The following is an 18,008-nucleotide window of genomic DNA, read 5'->3' on the forward strand; positions in this document are numbered from 1 at the left end:
TTTAAAGTCCACTTGTAAAAGGGAAGGTTAAGGTTTCATTTTAGAGGTTAGATGTTATGGGGATTAAAGGAACTACTTGCCTTGCATAGTTGACTCTGCTTTAATTCCAGGCACTACATATGATCCAAGCACTGCCATGAGTAGGATTCCTGAGCACCTCCGGGGTGAGACCATCCCCTCCCCAAGATCTCACTTCACAGCATTGCATTTTTTAGTTGTAAACCTCCTTATAGCTGCCTCTGCCATACTGTAACTTTTTTGGTTATTAAAGGACATTAGAAGCAACATAGAAATAGGAAGTGAAGTCCAGTCTTAGAAATTTAAACTCTGTTACTTTTCCTGTTTTGACTAACTTGAAAGTGTTTCATAGCCCTTAAGTTTTGATTAACCCCTTCCTATAAACCAAGTGTTATAGGTTGTAAGTATAACAATATAGTCATGAGGGGCCAGTTTCTGATTCATCTTAAAGGACAAATACATGCTCATAAAGCAGAATACAAACAATTTTAATGAAGATGCTTACACCTTCTCCAAAGATTGGTTTGGCAGTTTGTCCTCACTGAGGTCTTCAGCCAATGGCACTACGCAGGACAGGTGAAAGAAGGCTGAGCACCTCATGCCATAGGACAACACAGGTGTGACCACCTGGCTCTTGAAGTTTGAATTGTGGGCAGTTTCCTCTAAAATGACCCATTTAGACCAATACCTCCTCATTGTTCGCTGGGAGTGGTTTCATTTAAGGGCCACACCTAGTTGCCTTCAGAGTCCATCCTGACAGTGATGGGGGAAGAAGGGTCTGTGGTACCTGGGAGTTAACTGGGTCAGCTGTCTGCAATGCACATACCTTACCCTGAGCTTCCTCCTCCCACCCCCATGAATTTTTCTCATCAAAAATGGGGAGAGGAACTATGGGAACAGAAAAATCTTAATGGCAGCGCTGTCTTCCCTACCCAATCCACTGTTATTAGGTACATTTGGCCTCAGTGAGGGGCCCTTGTTTAGATAACAGAGGCTAAAAGGATAGAGGTGAGCTTAGTAATCAAGAAGTTGGGGCTAGAGGGAATAATTACACAGGACCATCCTGGGTTAGATCTTTGGCACCCTATATGACCCCGCCAATAAGCCTTGAGCACAGCCAATTATGGCCCAAAACAAAGTATGCTCGATGGGATTTGAAGTTGTAAAAATGTGGGTCCTGTGAAATGGTGCTGCAGATTTGACACTTTGCTTGAATGCACCCAACCTTTGTTTCCATTGCTAACATAACGTAAGCCCTAAGTGTCGCTGGGTATTACCAAAAAGAAAGTATAGAAATAACCAATACTGATAATAGTTGCCATTAGCAGAAGCAGATCTGAGTTGGAGACAGATAAGTTTTGTTACCAGTTACAGCTTTGACATCCAGGTGGAGCTAATTTCACTATATAGGTGTTAAGACATAAGCAGCATCACTGGTAACCGTGTGTGGACACTTAAACCATGCATATGCAGTGAAAAAGGTAGGTTCTAGGAAAGACCCCTAATACTTGGTATGGTAGAGTTGCATGGGAAGTCTTTCATCATGTTTACTGAGACTTAATTTAGTACTAGTCAGCTGTAAGGCCATGAACCATTAGGAGGTTTTGAAACAAAACTGCATTGGTTCTTTTTATTTTGTCTTTTTGGGCTACACCCAGCAGTGCTCAGGACTTCTGGCAGAGCTTAGGAACATGGTGTGCAAGGAATCAAGCCCAGGTCAACACATGCAAGGCAAGAGCCTGCTGCTGTATCTTAAAAATTTTTTTTTAGCTCTGGGGCCATGCTTGGCAATACTCATAGGTTATTCCTGACAGGGCTTGGAGGGCCTTATGGGGTACTGGGGATTGTACCCAGGTTGGCCATGTGCAAAGCAAGTGCCTTAACCCATTGTAAAAGCTCTCCAGCCCCTACAATGTATTCTTAGCCCAGTACCAGTCCATAGATTTTTCACAAAATAGTTTCCTGAATCTCCTTTGCACATTGAAATTTACAAAGTGACTGTAAAACAATCCTTTCTGTTTGACTCTTACATTACCTGCTTACAGCTACAATAATGCTAAATAATGTTTAATTTTAGAGAAGTCCTCTAAACTTCCTGTGTTAGTGGACTTGTTATTCTATTGAACTGCTAGCAAAAAAAAAAAAATAGCTCTAGATAAGAACAAAGAACTGCAGTGAAAAGGAACTGAATTTCGAATCTATTCAACACATGGTTTATAATTAAGACACGTTTTGTGCCACATTTTTTATTTTGTGGATTTGGAAGCCATACCCAGCATGCTTAAGGGACCACTGGAAGTGCCATGTCTCCTGTACTAGCTCTCTGGCCCTAAACCTCATTTTAAAATTCTCAGTAATTCTGAAAATCGCAAGGTACAGGGTGTAGAACCTTAAGTCAAACAGGCTTGAGCTTCATATTATCAGTACTTTTTTTTTCCCCTCCGGGGTTTCTCCTGGCTCTGCACTCAGGAATCATCCCTGGCAGTACTCCGGGGACCATATGGAATGCTGGGAATCGAACCCAGGTCAGCTGTGTGCAAGGCAAACGCCCTGCCCACTGTGCTATCGCTCCAGTCCCAATATCAGTCCATTTTTTATATGGTCTGTTTCTGAACAAATACTCAGGTTTTTTCCAACTGGAAAATGGAGCGGTAAGGACTATTCGGGACAGCAATAACACAGGCAGTAATGCTTCACACAATGCTTTAAGCACACAGCAACCACTTGATAACAGCTTGGATCACACCCAGCAGTGCTCAAGGATTACTCCTGACAGTGCATAGGGGACCATATGGGATACCAGGAATTCTGGGTCAACTGCTTGCAAGGTGAGAGCCTTAAAGCTATGATTTTCATGGTACACTGAATCTTGCTTACTAGCAAGTCAATCACTTAAAAACCTATCTTTAATCCCTTCCTGACCCCTCAACCTTGGATTGATAAATCTTAACTGTGCTTCATTTCTTGGCTCCTCCAAGCTAATTGAAAATGGATATGGACAAGCAAAGGAAATTAAAAAAAAAATACCTGAAATTATTTTCTCAAATTTCTACTGTATATGTAAAATGAACGTTCTTGTGACTGCTTCTGTATCTGTGGCCAGTGTGGCCCTCTCAGAACTCTGAGTGAACATGGTCAGAATTTGGTTCAGTAGGATTAGAATCTGAAGAATCTGTATTTGGAGGGCTTGACTCTCCAACTGGTTCAAAAGGCTTCAAGTTTGCATAAGTCACCTCTTGGGCCAGCTGCTGCAGGGATGGACGGCCTAATACCAGATTCCGAAGTGAGATAGAAGTCATCAAGAAGCTGGAAAAGATAAAATACTCCAGTCTCTCTTCAGGTCATTTAAATATTTTGCCTTTTACTAAAGATTTCCATGGAAATAAAAGACAAAAAGGTGATGTGTCCAAACTCCTGTTTCAGTATAGGTAGCCTGCCAAAGCCCTATCAGGCACTTGGTTCTATCTCCTCTCACTGGGCGTGAGAAACAGCTATGATCCCACATCCCACATCCTCTCTGGAAAGGCACATCCCTCTTTACACAGTCCAGGAGAGGGCATCAGGGACAACCCACAGTGAAGCTGAGCTAAGATGTGGCCAAACAAGGCCATCAAATGCGACTCAATTACTCTCCCACTGAAGCAGCGAAAGCAGCAGCTGGGAGGTGGCTCAATGGACTGAGCACATATTCTGCATACAGGACTGGGTTCAACCCCTGTAATGCGTGGTCTCTGAGCACTGGATGTGCCCGCTTCCTTCCCCCACCAAAAGGGGAGAAAACGGAGAGAGGAAAGATAACCTGGTGCTAGATTGTCCTTTGCTGCTTTCATTAAAGGAAATTTACTCAGCTTGGGGACCGAAAGATAGTACAGTGGTTAGAGTGCGTGCCTGGCATGCACCCAACCAGGGTTTAACTCCCAGCACCACATGGTCACCCAAGCATCACCCTAGAGCCTCCCCACCCCAAACTGCTGAGTATGGCCTTGGAAGCCCCTAATATTTCTGGGGTGGCCAGGGCATTCCCAGAACCACAGGGCCCAAGCAGCACCTCATCCCAGGGTTCTTGCATTGACCTGCCAGCCCAGTTAGCCAAGAATAAGCAGCTCCTGGGCTACTTGAGCGTCACTTGGGAGCCCCACCCCACCCAGACATGCCCTCAAGATTAACCAGCGTGCAAACATCTGAGGGAAATGACAAACACCATAGCAAAACTCACCTGCGACGGAAGACATAAAGCTTCCGCAGGAAGAAGCGGAGAAGCCGCTCGTGAAAGGGGGTATTCCGCCGACGTTCAAGCTCCTGGAGCCTTCGCTGCCGTCTAAGAAAGGTCTGAACCAAAGGAGTTGGCTCAGGGCCCCCTCTGACTTCCCCTTCCAGCAGAGGCTGTAGCTCTGGAGGTAGAGGCCCTGTTTCTGCCCAGAAAATGGCAAAAAAAAAAAAAAGAGGAACCACAGATCATTCTCTCAGAATTCCCCTAGAACCACACAGAGAATTCGAATTCTTTGTGCCTTTTTTTCAGCTTCATTCTTTAATGGTTAAATCCTTGTTCTTCTAATAAGGCACTATCTCTACTTAAACCTTTACATACCACTTCCATTCTCCACCTTCTCCTTCAATTCTTGCAGATATGCCAAGTCCTTCTCCAGGGCGACCTCTGTAGTGTTGACATAGATGTACATGTAGCAGGAAGGAGTGGGTGATGTCGTATACACCTTATGGTACTCACCAGCAGGCAACTAGCAAGGAGGAAGAAACACATCTAGTTCACTCTAAATTTTCCCAAGTCAGTCTCCAAGCTCCCTATACCACCACTCCAGGCATCTTCTGGTTGTATGTTGGAGTAACCAGCCTCTAGAATCCAAGATGAGGCTCTTCACACCCCACTGGCCCTTGTTTTTTGAGGCTCACTTGAATTATTCCTATGGTCAAACATTTTAAGTCTATCATCACTCTGGTGGGTAAAGCACTCGCCTTCCCTAAAGCTGACCTGGGTTCAAATCTCCAGTACTGCATTGGGTCCCTTGAGAACCACCAGGAGTGATCCCTGGGGCACAGAGCCAGGAGTGATCCCTGAGCATCCCCAGGCGTGGTCCGCCCACACCCCAACTCCCCCCACCGAAAAACACTACTCCACTCATCAAAGCTTTGTGCCACTGTGAATTCCAGCAAAATACCTGCATTTTCTCTCCCTCCTTAAGAGTCTGATTCTTCTGTTCTGCCAAAAGCTCCACAGTCACCTCCCCCTGGAGCAGCTGGATGCTAGTGTTGCCCAGGTCCTCGCTCACAAAATTCTCCAGGTGCAGCCCTGTCAGGAGCAACACAGATGCCAGCCCGACCCGTGCTGGAGGGAACTCGCTCCCAACCAGAAATGAGCCATCACACCTTCCCTGAGACCACCCCCTCAGGGTTCATCCTCCCACCGGCGGGCCTCCTCCCTGTACCACACTCGGGTCTTGGCCAAGGGAAGCCGGAAGAGGAAGATGGCAAAATCTCCTTGCTCCCTGCCAGACCTGGGAAATCTGCAATGAACACCACGTCAGTGTAGTTGTCCAGGCTGTTCTTGATTTCCTGAAACTTGGTCCTCCAGGGAGACAAGTCCATCAACAGTGGCTGCAGCCAAGGGGTTGGCCGGAAGGGAGACCAAGCGGCCTGCACGATGTCCACACGAGGGTCGAATATCCTTTGTAAAGAAAATCAGGTTCTAATGTCACAGCCGCCCGCCCAGCAGAACTTCCATCACTGTTTCCAGACAGAATGGCCTATGTCAATGAGTTTTCATCAGTCCTGGGCAGAGAGAGGAGGGAGAGGAGATCCTGGAGTGTTGGAAAAGAAAGGGGGTTAGTGGCCACCTGAGGAGAATCGGGTTAACAGCGTCTAAAAGAACAAGTCAGTTTTCTCTTCTAGACACTAGCGCCCCCTGCTGGAAACCAGTGATGCCCACAACCAGGTCCGCAGAGAACATGCACCAAAGTGGGAAAAAACGCCTTTCAAGCAACATCACACTCTAGGAGGGGGAGCACAGGCTACTTCTCTTGGCAAAGAGGAGCTGGACTTCACCATTTCTCCTTGGCCGCTCCCATGCCCACCTCTGCTGGAAGCGGTCATTGATGGAGACCCAAATATCAAAGTAGATCTGGGGCTCAGTGACATTGTACTTGGGAAGCAGGTGGCTCAGGCAAGTGGCATATTGCTTCAGCATGTCTGCGTGATCCTTCCATCGCCGGCTCTGTGTGAATACCTGCCCCAAACCCCCGCGTTAGTCCCAGTGTGGTGCCGCCACTCCCCCAGAGGGTGGGAGGTGGGGTGTCAGGGGCTGCTGCTGGCACAGAGACCAGGTGGCTGGAGCGGTCTGGAAAAACCCCACAACACTTAGTTTATCTAATGGGGGGGGGTGGACTTTTCGTGGCTGGGCTAGTGGTACTTCCATTCCCTAAATCTAATCTCAATTCACGGAAGTCACCAACATGGCCCTACTTCAGCCCACAACCCAACGCCCGAGAAAGGGCAAAATGGACTCCAGACATTTTATGATGAATTATGCTTAGGATCAAAGTGGGACCCCAGGGTCAGGAACAATAGTACGACCGGTAGGGAACTTGTTTTGCACGTGGCCAACCAGATTTGATCCCAGGCACCCCATAAGGTTCCCTGAGCACTACCAGTAGTGATCCCTGCATTCAGAGTCAGGAGTAAGCCCTGAACACCACTGGGTGTGGCCCAAAAGCCAAAAAAAAAGAAAGTGGGACCGACCCCAAAGCTCAGGGTGCTGCTGAAGGAGAATCAAGTGCCCACACCAGGAGCTCACCCCCGGGTTAAGGTAGCCCAGCTCGCCCGTGAGGCCGTCGCGGTAGGTAATCTTCACGTGCTGGTGGGAGCGGGAATGCACCATCATGTCCCAGGAGTAGCCGTACAGCCCGTTGGTCCAGTTGTTGTAGCCCTTGAGAAGCAGGGCAGAGACCGTCAGCTCAGGGGCTCTCATGTGCACCCGGCCCTCTGCTGAGAGTGCCAGCATGCCCGCCCACTGATGCTCCTGCCACTCCCCAAGCTCAGCCCAGCCCCATGTCCTACCTGGGTGAGGAAGTGGGAATAAGGCAGGAATAGCTGCTCCAGGAGGTAGAGCAGGGTGAAGGCGGTACCCAGCTGATGGCGCAGGCCTGGCTTCTGGCTGCCTCTGGCCCGCCTCCTCTTGTATATGCAAGAAGCACTGGGTTGAGGGGCAGCCTGCAGGGGCCCCAGTTCTTGCAGCATTTGGGGCCAATGGGATACCAGCTTCCGAGGCCACTCAGGAGAGCAGAAAAGAGGGCTACTGGCCAGCATGACGTAGGAAAACATACCTGGAAGGTGGTGGGGAGAGAAGTGTTCCTGGAGTGTCGGGGAAACATGGGGAATTGCTGGAGCCCCCCTTCCCTCAGGATACTTCTCCCAAGAATTCCACTTACAAAAGAAATCTGGAACTACAGGAATTTACTTTCCTGAGTTCCTTATTATACAATATACTCAGCACAGCGCTCTTCTCCCTTGCATGAGGGGAGGACTTTGTGATCTGGGTCCCAGAAGCAGGGATTGGGGGTGGGGGTGGGGGGGAGCCTTCAGGTTCGGGTGTGTTACTGGGGGTGGTGGCTGGAGTGATAGCGCAGCAGGTAAGGCGTTTGGGTTTGATTCCTCCGCCCCTCTCGGAAAGCCCGGGCAAGCTACCGAGAGTATTCCGCCTGCACGGCAGAGCCTGGCAAGCTACTTGTGACATATTTGATAGGCCAAAAACAGTAACAAGTCTCACAATGGAGACGTTACTGGTGCCCACTTGAGCAAATTGATGAAAAACAGGAGGAAAGTGCCAGAAGCCCCAACCCTCTCCTCCCTAATTATATGCATTCCACAGAGATTGCATTCAGCTCCTTTCGGTTCCTATTTCCCACTCCCAAACAACGCTTCTCACTAGTCCCTCCCTAAAAAACCTCCAGGTTCGGGGGTTTTTTATTTTGGTTTGGTTTGGTGCCATACTCAGAGATGCTCAGGGGTTATTTCTTGCTTTGCACTCAGGGAGCACTCCTGGCAGGCTCAGGGAACCATACAGGGTGCCAGAGATTGAGCCTAGATCAGTCACATGCAAGGCAAGCACCCTACTCACTGGACTACGGCTCCAGCCCTGGTTTCCAGCTTCCAAACAGACTCTAGGTACTGACCTATGCTGAAAAGCTGAGAATTCATGCAATGGAAGTAGGACACGAAGAAGAGGCCAACGGGTCTTGAGGCATCAAAGAACAGCAGGAAACCAGCCGAGAGGTCCAGCATCAGTCCGCACCAGTGTACCACCAGGAGACTAGTCATCTCCTCAGACAGCACCAGTCTGCAGACAGCAAGGAAAAAGGTCAGCACATTTACAGCGAAAGGGCCTCTGCTCCCCGGCCTTGCCAAAGGAGAAAAGGACCCAGCACGCAGGGAGAAAAGCTCCACAGGAAGATAAGACACCCTGCAGCCATGTTCCTGCCCCTTCCCATCCCCGCACCCGGCCATGTCCAACTTTTTTTCAACTACATAACAAAGGCAGGTCTCCTGAGGCAGAGTTTAAGACAAAGTCTTGTGAGGTCAGATGCCCAGTTCCCCACGGGGGCATACATGAGACTACAGAAAGTTTAATGTTTAACTAACAGCCTAATAAAACCCCCCTTTGGTAACTGGAAATGAACATGAAGTAAGAAAAAGAACAAAGTAAAACAAAGGAAAGGAGAAAACAGGAGGAGGAGAAAAATCAGAGGGACGTAACTGTTTTATAAAAATTTAATTTCGGGGGCTGGAGCGATACCACAGCAGGTAGGGCATTTGCCTTGTGAACAGCCAACCTGGGTTCAATTCCCAGCATCCCAGATGTTCCCCTGAGCACCGCCAGGAGTAATTCCTGAGTGCAAAGCCAGGAGTAAGCCCCGTATATAGCCGGGTGTGACCCCAAAAGCAAAAATAATAACAATAATAATAATAATAATAAATTGAAAATTTAAAAAAAAGTTTCTTGGGGCAGAAGTGATAGTACAATGGGTAGGGCACTTGCCTTGCACATGGCTGTACTGGGTTTGATCCCTGGCACCCTTTATGATCCCCCTAGCGTTGCCAGGGGTGATCCCTGGGTGCAGAGTCAGGAGGAACCCTTGAGCATTGCTGGGTGTGGCTCAAAAAACAACAACACAACAACAACAAAGTTAGGTTTCCTTGGGGCCCAAGCTGTAGTACAGAGGGTAAGATATTTGCCTTGCACACAGCTGACCTGGGTTGGATCCCCAGCACCCCATGTGGTCCCCAGGAGTGATCCTTAAGCACAGAGTTAGGAGTAAACCCTGGGCATCGTCAGGTGTGGCCACCAAACAAAATCAAACAAAAAATAACACGTGAGCACAGTAATGTGTGTGAGACCGGGTCATGACAGCAGCAATGAAGGGACGGGAAGGGAAAGAACCGAGGCCTTTGCCCCGAGCCAACTCACTTGAAGGGATTGAAGAGCCAGTGCCGGGACAAGTACTCCATGGAATAGCCTCCAACCCAGTCTGCATCCAGCTTTTTTACACCAGCAATGAAGTACACGATGAAGATCTGTGAACAGAGAACGTGAGATAAGGGGTGGGAGACAGTTCAAAGGGCTGCACGTGGGAGATGGGAGGTGGGGCTCAGCTCCACTGCACCGCTGTCCCCCAAAATAAGCCAGAACAAATGCTAGACACTGAACCTTGTTTGCTACCAATATGAAACAAGTTCTGAGCTCAGCCCAGAGCCCGAGCGAGGATCCTTTCCTCTATTCATACAAGCTGTAAGGGTTTCTTTTTCACTTTGCTCGGTTTGGGGACCAGCTCTCAGCTGTGTGCGCAGGGGTCACTCCCAGTAGGGCTTGGGGGACCATGCAGTGCTGGGGATTCAACTGAGGTCAGTTCTGTGTTGGGTAAGTGCCTTAACCCCTGTGCTATTTCTCTGGCAGTAAGGATTTTTAATATTCTACCAATGCCAGACAGTGTCAGGGATAAAGGGGAAAAGGTCACGAAGCCAGCGCCAGAGTGACAGCATAGCAGGTAGGGCGTTTGGTTTGCACGAGCCGACCTGGGTTAGATTCTCAGCGTCCCTTATGGGCCCAAGTCCCACCAGTAGTAATTTTTTTTTTGCTTTTTGGGTCACACCCAGCGATGCCCAGGGCTCACTCCTGGTTCAGGCACTCAGGTATTACTCCTGGCGGTGCTCAGGGGACCATATGGGATACTAGGAATCAAATCCAAGTCGGCCACATGCAAGGCAAATGCCCTACCCGCTGTGCTATCACTCCAGTGCCATCCAGGAGTAATTTTTGAGCACAGAGCTCAGAGTAACCCCTTAAGGCTTGGTGTGGCAAAAAAAAAAAATTCATAAAGCCTATGACTTTATGGGCTAGAGCGATAGCACAACAGGTAGGGCATTTGCCTTGCACGTGGCCAACCCGGGTTCAATTCCTCCGCCCCTCTCAGAGAACTCGGCAAGTTACCGAGAGTATCCCGCCCCCACAGCAGAGCCTGACAAGTTCCCTGTGGCACATTCGATATGCCAAAAACAGTAACAAGTCTCACAATGGAGACGTTACTGGTGCCCACTTGAGCAAATCGATGAACAACGGGAGGACAGTGCTACAGTGCTAAAGCCTAAATATTATTCTTTCTCTTGTGGGGAGTCTATCAGAGAAAAAGCTATATTCAAGACAAGGTGAGAGCCAAGAAATTAGAGTGAAAACAATGAAGAAACTGAGAAATATTCAGTGGGGGGAGGCACTTGCTGTGCATATGGCCAACCCCAGCTCAATCCCCTGCACTATATATGGTCCCCTGAAGCACTAGCAAGAGAACCAGGAATAGGCCCTGTGCTGAAAGCATCATTGGGTGTGGTCCTACTACCCTGGCTTCCCCCCCCCACCCAAAAAAAAAAACTAGAAAAGAAAACGATGCAAAAAAAGACACACTGGCTTTCAGCAAAAGAGAAAAAGAGAAGGTACAGATCTAGGAGAGAGAAATCTGGCAGTGGGTGGCCAGGCTGACGACCGCTCCCATGCATACTTCTGTCTTCCCCACGCTCCCGTACCTGGCCACGCAGCACGGCATAGTTCCAGAGGGGTACATGGGAGTTCCGCTTCCGGGGATGCAGGAGGCCATCCACGGACCTACACCAGAGGAGGTAAGCACTCAGGCGGGCCCTGCAGCCCAGCCGCCTTCCTGTCTGCACCTGAAAATCTATCCCACATCTCCCATCTCCTCTCTGCTCCTCTGGGTAGTTTGGAAGCTAGCCTTGCTGGCTGGTGCACTTGCTAGGGCAGGTGAATTATCTGAGCAAATTATAAACAATCATTTTTTTAAGTCAGGGCTTTAAGTCAGTCTGATAAGAATTTTAAGTCATGTCTGTCACTAGTTTTAACAAAAAGAAGTGCCACATTCATTATCAGTTACCATGCTAGTTGGCTGATGGTAGCGGACCAAATCAACTAGGAAACGACAAAGAATGGGTTTGCAGTGACTCAGAAATAAAGCTTTCAGAGAGAGCAACACAGAACAACATACCACAGAGATGCCTCTAGACCCCATGCCAGGCTGTCTCATCTGGGGCAAGCAGGAGAGGGACGAGTGAGCTTCCCTCCCAGCCCCACCAGAGCCCCAGCAGTCGAAAACCTCCAGAACTCAATCACCGCCACACTCACAGCCGCTCTCCACAGGCTCGGAGAGTCTCACTCATAAGTGAATCTGCTGTATAACCGTATTTTAAATTTTAGAATTCCTAGAGCATCTCATACTTTACACCACGGAAGTACCAAGAGTAGCACACCACATTTGATGGGGGTTTAAAGTAGGAGGCAACCAATCCCAGGAGGAAAATAGATGTATATATGTGTGTGTATGCACATACATATCTACACACATATATTGCACTACACACACACACACACACACACGCGCACACACACACACACACACATAGCACACAAAACTCAACCTTTAACAACATGTTAGTCATCTCCTGTAGAAGGGCTTAATGGCTCCAGGGTGAAATACAATAATTTTCACATACTTTTCCTCTAAGGAAACTTTTTTGGATCATTTTTACAGGATTATTCATAACAAGCAACATAAAATAAATTATTTCAGCTCCAGGGCTGGAGCAATAGCACAGCGGATAGGGCGTTTGCCTTGCACGCAGCCAACCCGGGTTCAATTCCCAGCATCCCATATGGTCCCCTGAGCACCGCCAGGGGTAAATCCTGAGTGAAGAGCCAGGAGTAACCCTGTGCATCGCCAGGTGTGACCCAAAAAGCCAAAATAATAATAAGAATAATAAATTTTTTAAAATGATTTTGGCTCCACTTTGGGGGCAAGGTTTGGGGTTCGGGGTGGAAACATTCGAAATAAGGTGATGGGAAGGTGTACTGGTGATGGGATTGGTGCTCAAATATTAAATGTAATAAATTATTGTAAAAAACTTTATAAACATAAAATAAACTTTTTTTTAAAAAATGGATTTGTGGGAAAAGCTCAGGGCATATGGAAATGCAGAGAGTGCTTTCAAAGTAAATTTCCAAGACACACTGACGTTTCACCGCAGACCTGGCTCTGGGGGCACCTGCAAGCAACTTCCTTCAGGAAAGAAGTGACAGGCAACTCTGACCAGATGCATTCCGGGAGGCAGAAGCTAAGCAGGTTCAGGAGAAGACAAAGACTGGGCGGGAAGTTAGGAAAGAAGAGCTTACACTGATGCTCAAGAGCACAGGAGACAGTAAAGGAGACCCGACTCTCCTTTGTGTCTCTCAGGGACTGCGCAACCTGAGGAAAATCCTTTACTAAGCCTCGATTTTCTCATCTAGAAAAAAGGGGGGGAAAAAAAACAAAAACGATGGACCATACAGATTTAGCATGAAGAAAAATGAAAAGTGTTTAGTATAGTCCCTGGCATGTGAAAGCCCTCAGTGATATTATTATTCCCCTAAATTCTGCAAAAAGAAAAAGAAAAAAGAAAAATTTCAGGGATATTCTGTCAAAACTGCCCCTGGGCCAGATAAATAGCTCAACGATCTGAGCACAGGCTTTGCATGCAGGAGCCCTGGTTAAATCCATCCCTAGCACTGTACTGTACCTGAGCACCTCTGGGAGAACACCCCACCACCCCAAGAGAGTCAGGAGTGACCCTAAGCACTGTTGGGTGTGACTCTCCCAAACAAACAAACACAAAACGGCTCCATAATTCTATGTGATCAGAGCAGCCTTTTGGGTGAGGTGGGGGCAGATAGAAAGGATGGCCCTGCACACGGCCAACCTGGGTTTAATCTGCTGGCCTCCATATGGTCCCCCAGATCTGCCAACAATGATCCCTAAGTGCAGAGCCAGGAACAGGCCCTGAGCACTGCTAGGTATGGACCAAACAAGAGAAAATGCTGGTCAAGGGCCAGAACAATAGTATAGCAAGTAGGGTGACTGCCATGCATGTAGCCAACCCAGGTTCGATCCCTTGTATCCCAGGAGTAACTCCTGAGTGAAGAGTCAGGAGTAAGCCCTGAGCATCACTGGGTGTTACAACCCCACCCCCACAAAAAAAGCTGGCCTTTCTGAGTAAGTTCAAAGAACTAAAACAGGGGCTGGAGCGATAGCACAGCGGGTAGGGTGTTTGCCTTGCACGCGGCCAACCCAGGTTTGATTCCCAGCATCCCATATTGTCCCCTGAGCACCACCAGGAGTAATTCCTGAGTGCAGAGCCAGGAGTAACCCCTGTGCATCACCGAGTGTGAACCAAAAAGCAAAATAAAAAAAACTAAAACAGGGTATTAGGGGCCAGAGTGACAGTACAATGGCCGAGCATTGCCAGGAATAATTCCTGAGTACAGAGCCATGAGTAACCCCTGAGCATCACTGGGTGTGACCCAAGCAGCCAAAACAAAACTAAAACAAAATAAAATGGGATGTTCTGTGTGTCTACACGAATGAAATGTGACTGATGACTGATAAGTTAATGAGAGTGTCTGAGAAATTTTTCCTATAGCCAATTTCCTAACATCTTCTATTTGCTTTTCTTGGGAAGAGTCCTTAAGGGTAATCGACCCTGCCACCCTGTCTCCAAAATGCATCGTGTGCCCTGAAAGATCTGCATCAGATGTGGGGGGAGAGCCGCCTCCTGCAAGGACAGCCCCCAGAGTAGACCTACTGGCCCTTCCTGGGTCTCCCCCTCTTACTCCTCCTATGGGGGCTCACACGGGAAATCCCCACAATCACCTCAAAATATCTGAAATCAGTTATGCCTGGCTTTAGTCTTCTCTTCTCCTAAGAAGATAAGAGGAAGTGGACAGATCAAGGCACCTGGGGAGAAATGGAGAGTAAATAGGAGAATGGAGCCATTTTGCTCTCTTTTCTTTGGAGGGGGGGAAGGGGGAATGTTGTTTTGTTGTTGTTTTTCATACAAAGTGCTCCAACTTTATTGATCCGTCCCCCTCCCGAGTCCATCCAATCAAAATGTGACCTTGTGACCACACTTTGCAAAGCAAGATTGAAAAAGACACGTGTTGGGACAAATTCGAGACCCTCCATGGGTCCTTAGCTCTGGACATCACCCTAGTGCAGCCAAACTCTCCCCATCTTCCCCCTGGATTCATACCAGCAGCGGTTTGCATCCAAGAAGGTCAGCTGAAAGGCCAACAAACCATACAGGTAGGAGTGGTTGTTCCACGACGTCTTGTCCAGGAGGAACACATACCAGTAGGGGAGCAGGAATAACACACAGCTTAGCCGGTAGCAAAGACCCAGCATTATGCCCAGTGCCCCTAGAATTTGTGAGGAAAGACAATTAAGAGGTCAAGAGGTTACCAACGGCCCCAGGCCCCTGAGAACAGGCTACAGGTGAGACTAAGAAAAGCTATCAGGGACTGGAGCAATAGCACAGCGGGTTCGGCATTTGCCTTGCACATGGCCAACCAGGGTTCGATTCCCAGCATCCCATATGGTCCTCTGAGCACTGCCAGGAGTAATTCCTGAGTGCAGAGGCAGAAGTAACCCCGTGCACCGCCAGGTGTGACCCAAAAAAGCAAATAAATAAATAAAAGTTAACAAAAGTTTTGTAAGCAGATAAAATCAGATATGAAGATTAAATATTCTTTGAATATTTTTAAGAGTTAGGAAGACACAGCTCACATGGCACACAGATCAGAAGATTGAAACAATGCAACATGGTAGAAATAAAGTAAGAGGGGCCAAAGAGATTATACAGCAGGTAAGGCACTTGTCTTGCACACAACCACCGAGGTTCAACCCCCAACATCCCATACCACCTCCCGAGCACTGCCAGGAGTAATTCCTGAGTGCAGAGTCAGGAATAATCCCTGAGCATAATCAAGTGTGGACCAAAAACAAACAAACAAAATAAAAAAGGAAAATGATGGAAGAAACCCAAGACATTGGCCATTCACCAGCTTGCTTTGTGTCTCTGTGTGAAGAAGCCCATCAACACGGCCATGTATCCCAGAGTCTCCTCACCCAGGAACATGATGGTATAGACAAGGTACATCCAATCCAGTGGCAGTGGTTGCAGGGCGTTCAGCAAGGGAAAGCGGCACACGTCCAGTCCATCCAAGTATCTTCGATCCAGGGAGCTGAGACCCCTCTCCTGGGGGATGTCCAGCACCATCAGCAGCCCTGAGAAGGTGGAAGAAAGGGGTCCTTGGGTCTCAAGTCAAAGAAGCCCTGTAACAGTTTAGCGCGCCCAGCTCCAAAGACTTCTTTCTTCCCTGGCCCTGGCTCTGCACTCAACAATAATGCAGTGACTTCTCTGTGCTCGCCATCATGCCAAGGGTACAATCACAGATATCAGTGCCTCCACTCGCCATTTGGGAAAGGGGTGCAGAACACTTCGCAGGGTTGCAAAGAGGATTAGAGAAAAGCAATCAAAATGCTACAAAGCTGAGTAGCACTCTCTCTCTCTCTCTATCCTCTCTCTCATGAGGTTCTGGAAAGTAATTTACAAAGGCCCAAAGCACTATGTGAAGGTGCCCAATACAGTGCTTCTTCGCCTCTTTCTCTTCCTGGCACACCCAGAATACATTCTGCCAGAACCCTAGGGGAAGCAGAAGGGCTGCTTAAGGTGAGGAAGCCGGAACTAGTTGAAGGCAGGGCTTTTCAACTCCAGGAGTACTCACATTTTGCACTAAGTACTACTGGCTGAGAGAGGCTATCCTGCTCATTGCAAGTATTTAGCAGCATCCCTGGCTTCTACACACACACATCCATTTTCCCTTCTCACCACTGTGCCAGAAGTATCTCCAGACACTGCCAGCCATCACCCAAAGAACAGAACTGTCCGGGTTCCAAGCCACTGGGCTAAGCAGATTCATCACATCCAGAATCTGTTGCAAGCACAGGGGCTGTAGGCTATCTATGCACTAGGAAGTTCTGGACATGGGAGTCACAGCTGAAAAGTTCACCCATTAACCCCTGCCCTCTCTCTCAAATCTAGTCCTCTGCAGAGAAATTGGGCAACTTCATGCCATAAGCAAACCAGGTCCCTGTTCCTCTGCCTCTCTATCTCCTATGGGCTCTTTTTCGAGGTTCAGGTGTTCAAACCCTCATCTGCGGAAACAAAGCCAGGTTTGCTCCTAAACTCCACAAAGACCTCTCTAACCTCTCATGTCAGCAAGGGCTGGAGCGATAGCACAGTGGTAGGGCGTTTGCCTTGCACGCAGCCAGCCCGGCCGAGCCAGGTTCGATTCCTCCACCCCTCTTGGAGAGCCCGGCAAGCTACCGAGAGTATCTTGCCCACATGGCAAAGCCTGGCAAGCTACCTGTGACATATTCAATATGCCAAACACAGTAACAATAAGTCTCAAAATGGAAACTACTGGGCCTGCTCGAGCAAATCGATGAACAACGGGAGGGCAATGTTTGGACGGGAGGGCAATGTTTGGCAGTGTTATCCTCAGGGACAATGCAAGACTGCCACTCTTCCCAGGCCCCCACCCCACCAGGTCCCGCCCACTTACCAAAGAGAAACCGGAAGACGGCCAGGCCTGCAGGATCCGTGGGTCGATTCAGCAGGCTCACCAGCCTCTCCCAGCTGGACAAATCGGTCCCCTCAAAACCCAGCAGTTTGCCCATCCAGCCTCCCTGCCTGGGTCCTGAGATCTGTGCAACCTTTGCTTTTTGTACTTGACCTGCAATCATAAACAAGTGTGAAGATACACACACACACACACACACAATTTCTGGGGTTTACAAATATATATAATTATACCGGGGTGTGCAAATATATATGTGTATATATGTACATATATTTCTGGGGTTTGCAAAGATAGATATACATACTTATGTATATATGTGCAAATCCCAGAAATCACGGACCCAGCAGCAGGTCGTCTGCTTTACCTGGTTCAGTACCAGAAATACTTGCAGTGAAGTCCCTCCTGCATGGTCCCGCAAAGCCCCCCATCTCTCCTCTAACCCCCCATCTCTCCTCCAAGCCCCAGTCCTCGGGGCGCTCCGCCGCCGCGGTCCCACTGAGCAGCGCCGTCCTCCGCCGCAGGACACCCACCTGGATCGGGCGTGGCCCGAGCCAACCCCACCGACTCGGCCATCCCTCCGCTGAGCCCGCAGAGCCGCAGCAGCCCCGAGCACCGCCGCCAGGGCCAGGTGGAGCCCCGCCCCCGCGCCCACGACACCTCAGCAGCCGCGCCGGAAAGCGCGGGACTGTCGTAAAAGGCGGCACGGGCGGCCCTGCTTGGCGGCAGGGGGCGGGGCGAGGGCAGGGCTCTCCCTTTTCCGGTGCAGTCGAGCTGGCGTCCTGGACGGGCGTCTCCAGCGGCCGCCGCCTCCCCTCCCGTCTGGCTTGGTGCTGCCTCTGCTTCCCTGGGCCCGCGCTCGTCTCAGGCCTCCCCTGCTTGTAGCTTCCTTGTGCGGCTCCCTCAGGCCTCCGCAGAGCCATGACGCCGCCTAAGGAAAACCAGACTTGGGGCTGGTGCAATAGCACAGCGG

The 18,008-nt window shown here is 49.1% G+C and overlaps 1 protein-coding gene across 1 annotated transcript; it reads right to left on the minus strand.

The window, feature by feature from the left end:
* Positions 1-490: 490 nt before the first annotated feature.
* GGCX (gamma-glutamyl carboxylase) lies at positions 491-17,676 on the minus strand. The gene is made up of 15 exons (XM_056116678.1): positions 17,569-17,676; positions 17,021-17,191; positions 15,522-15,680; positions 14,647-14,812; positions 11,101-11,179; positions 9,494-9,600; positions 8,202-8,365; positions 7,087-7,352; positions 6,824-6,955; positions 6,105-6,256; positions 5,529-5,698; positions 5,193-5,323; positions 4,607-4,754; positions 4,235-4,430; positions 491-3,324 (listed from the first exon to the last, which is right to left on the minus strand). Exons 1-15 carry the CDS (start codon positions 17,609-17,611, stop codon positions 3,132-3,134), a joined length of 2,277 nt encoding a protein of 758 aa, XP_055972653.1. The 5' UTR covers positions 17,612-17,676; the 3' UTR covers positions 491-3,131.
* Positions 17,677-18,008: the final 332 nt, after the last annotated feature.

The sequence above is a fragment of the Sorex fumeus genome, unplaced genomic scaffold (assembly GCF_029834395.1).
Source record: "Sorex fumeus unplaced genomic scaffold, SorFum_2.1 ptg000003l, whole genome shotgun sequence".
Lineage (NCBI taxonomy): Eukaryota > Metazoa > Chordata > Mammalia > Eulipotyphla > Soricidae > Sorex > Sorex fumeus.

Coding starts and splice junctions, on each gene's coding strand:
- GGCX (XM_056116678.1), bottom strand. CDS start 17,611: ATGGCCGAGTCGGTGGGGTTGGCTCGGGCCACGCCCGATCCAG. Junction 8,366..9,493: donor TGGCTCTTCAATCCCTTCAA/GTGAGTTGGCTC, acceptor TGCTGTCTGCAG/ACTGGTGCTGTCTGAGGAGA. Junction 3,325..4,234: donor CTTTATGTCTTCCGTCGCAG/GTGAGTTTTGCT, acceptor TATCTTTTCCAG/CTTCTTGATGACTTCTATCT.